Genomic DNA, 2,732 nt, shown 5'->3' with positions numbered 1-2,732 from the left:
GCGGCGCAGGGGGTTAGGTGGCGGGGAGCCGTGGGCCAGCGCAGTCGTCCTCGCTGTGCCGAGGGCTTTACCCCAGGGGTCACACCGGCACAGCACTGACATGGAGCAGCCCCACGTTCACACCCGTAGACCAGGCTGCTTCGGAAAAGCTTATTCAGACATCGAGCTCCCTTTTTCTTAAAAGGAAGGAGCTTCCCTGACTTGGCTGCGCTATAGGGGCTCCCTGCTCGCTATAGGGGTGCCTTCCTGCAGCGGGGTCAGACCGAAGGGAGACAAGACCCGGTGCTGCGGGAACCGCTGGCGCGAACCATCGGTGTTTGCCCTTGACAGCAGGAGGTTTATTTTTGAGGCAGAACAGAGGCTGGTAGCCAGGCATCCAAAGTGATTTTTTTTATTTTTTTTTTTTTTTTTCCCAGGTCAAAGTTAAATCTGAAGCAATTTGAGTCTTTGAATCGTGCAAGAAAAGCCAGCCTCGCCCACATCCAGGCTTTGGCAGAAGTGTTGCAGGTTTGGAAGTGTCCCTTATTTTGTTTCTGTCACCTCGTGCTTTACAGAGGAGCGATTAAGTTTCAAACGCTGTAAAACGCTGACGAAATCTGCCTCCGTTGCCAGTGTGAACGAAGCCCCCAGACACAGGCACGCTTGGAGCACACACCATAAACCGTGTTTGGACAGAGAGTCGGTGGAGGAACGGCATTTACCTGGTCCAGGATGTGAGAGTTCGGGATTTCACTTTTCAGCTTCCAGGCAACACGGATGTTAGACTCGGGGGCATCAAAGCGGGTGCATGGAGTCCTCACAATTTCAACACCCAGCGCCTTCAGAATATCGACCTTTGGGAGGGAAAAGAGTAGATGTAAGGCTCCTGATCCCACGTAGCGACGGTAATCCGAACCTGCGGGCTCATGGCCGCGTCAGCTGCCAGAGGAGCTTTGCAGGCAAGAGACATTTAGCATTTGGAGATACAATGTCCCGTTCTCGGTTACGCTATCTCTGACATCCCCCTGGCACCCAGGGCCTCCTGCCTGAAGCTGGCACACGGATTCAAGCCTGGCCTTGTGCCCTGTCCTACCGGGAGGGCAGGTTGGGGACACGGCAGAGGGAGGTGACGCGGTGCTGCTCCTCGGTGCCTGGGGAAAGGGGCAGAGGGAACCGGGGTGGGGAGCAGCATCTCCTGGGTGCTGTGGTCTGAGCCCCTCCATGCAAGGAGGGGGTCTTAAAGCTGTCTTTGCCCCATGGCCCTTCTCTCCCCTCACCAAGCATGGGGAAGGAGCAACTACAAATGAGCCCTAGGGTAATAATCTGCTGGGAGATGCGGTGGTTGGGGGAAGAGGGGTCAAAAGAGAAGGGTGGGTGAGTGTCGGGGTGCCTGGAGATGAAGCCCATGGCAGCTGGAGGTGCCATCTGATCCAGGCTGAGCTTAAGTAAGATTTAGGTTGAAATGGGGGTGGTGCTTTGGAGAAGGGTTCAGGTTTGAGCCAAGTCAGGGTCCAGGTCTGACTTCACTGGCATGAGTTCAGCTGAGCAATTTGTGCGACTTTTGCCTCGCCAAAGCGGAGATTTCTGCCATCTCCGGGACGGCAGTTTTACCTGACCATCACCCCTCGTGCAAGCGACTTGACTTCCACCATCTCCAGAAAGCAGTTCAGACAATCATCAGTGTCTCCAGGTTAAAGAAAACCGTAGAGACACAGAGAGACCAAGTGACGCGTCCGATGTCCGAAGTTAGCAGGACCTGCCTGCCTCTCCTCCCCTCCATCCAGCCCTTGCCCTCGCACACACCAGGTATTGCTCCATTTCTCTGCAGCCACGCACCGTGTTTGGCTAACATATGACCCCGGCAGCACCGCTGACGCTAGATAACCAGCCAGAAGATCACAGTGTGCTTTCCCCTCCCCGTCCCTCCAAGAGGAAACTTTCTGACTAACCACAAAGCTATGTCAGTGTGTGCGGCAAGGCTCGTTACCCTCTAAAGGAGAGAGCACTCCGTCCCTAGAAAGGGAGAGGCAGAAAGAGATGAGGAAGGAGATGTTCCCCAGCTGCGGGGCAATACCGTACAGAGCTCTGACCTTCTCCATGCTCATTTTCTCCGGCAAGACAATGATGCAGCGGTAACCTTTCACTGCAGCTACCAGTGCCAGCCCGATTCCTAGGTGGTGGGGAGGAAAGGGAATTGGTTGACAACAGCATTTGGCAAGGCCGACCGACGGGTGTTGCTTCCTACGTTCCTCTCTCCCTCCGGTGAACGTAACCTAGAAATGTTCACCGAGGAGCTAGAGGCGAGGGCATCCTCCGCGAGCCTCTGGGGATGTGCCCGGAGCAGCAGGGAGCACGGCAGGACACGCTAACAGGGAGCCGAGCTGCAGCCGACCCCTGCGTGCAAGAGGGGTATTAGCGTGGCACGGAGCGAGTGGCAAGGATGGGGAGCGCTTTTCACCTCTCACCGAGGTTCAGACCTCTCCCTTTGTTTTCCGAAACAGAGGAGAGGGGTGATTTTGCTACAGGAGTGCCTTCTCCTTCTCCTAAAATGCTCTCAGTTGTGGGGGGACACTGACACAAAGCTGCACAGGTCACCCCGTGGCGAGCAGGCAAAGGGAACCTCTGCTCCGGTTTCACTGGGGGTGATGGATGGAGCCAGCTGCTCCCCAGCTAGAGGAGGAAGGTGAGGATGGAGCAGCGCGTCCCGGCGAGAGGGAACGTGATGCTGCCCCGACTGCCCCGGGAGCCAGCAC

The 2,732-nt window shown here is 56.4% G+C and overlaps 1 protein-coding gene across 1 annotated transcript in view; it reads right to left on the bottom strand.

Annotated features, from left to right (window-relative positions):
• Positions 1-2,732, bottom strand: part of LOC104166162 (cystathionine beta-synthase-like) — a 22,791-nt gene that overhangs the window by 12,366 nt on the left and 7,693 nt on the right. The window contains exons 5-6 of the mRNA XM_009706006.1: positions 2,070-2,149; positions 702-833 (exon numbers count right to left, since the gene is read on the bottom strand). Of these exons, the coding sequence (XP_009704308.1) occupies positions 702-833; positions 2,070-2,149 (212 nt within the window). The remainder of the gene's footprint in view (positions 1-701; positions 834-2,069; positions 2,150-2,732) is intronic.

The sequence above is a fragment of the Cariama cristata genome, unplaced genomic scaffold, assembly GCF_000690535.1.
Source record: "Cariama cristata isolate BGI_N322 unplaced genomic scaffold, ASM69053v1 scaffold6088, whole genome shotgun sequence".
NCBI classification, from domain to species: Eukaryota; Metazoa; Chordata; class Aves; order Cariamiformes; family Cariamidae; genus Cariama; species Cariama cristata.
This window is presented reverse-complemented; position numbering and strand designations above follow the sequence as displayed.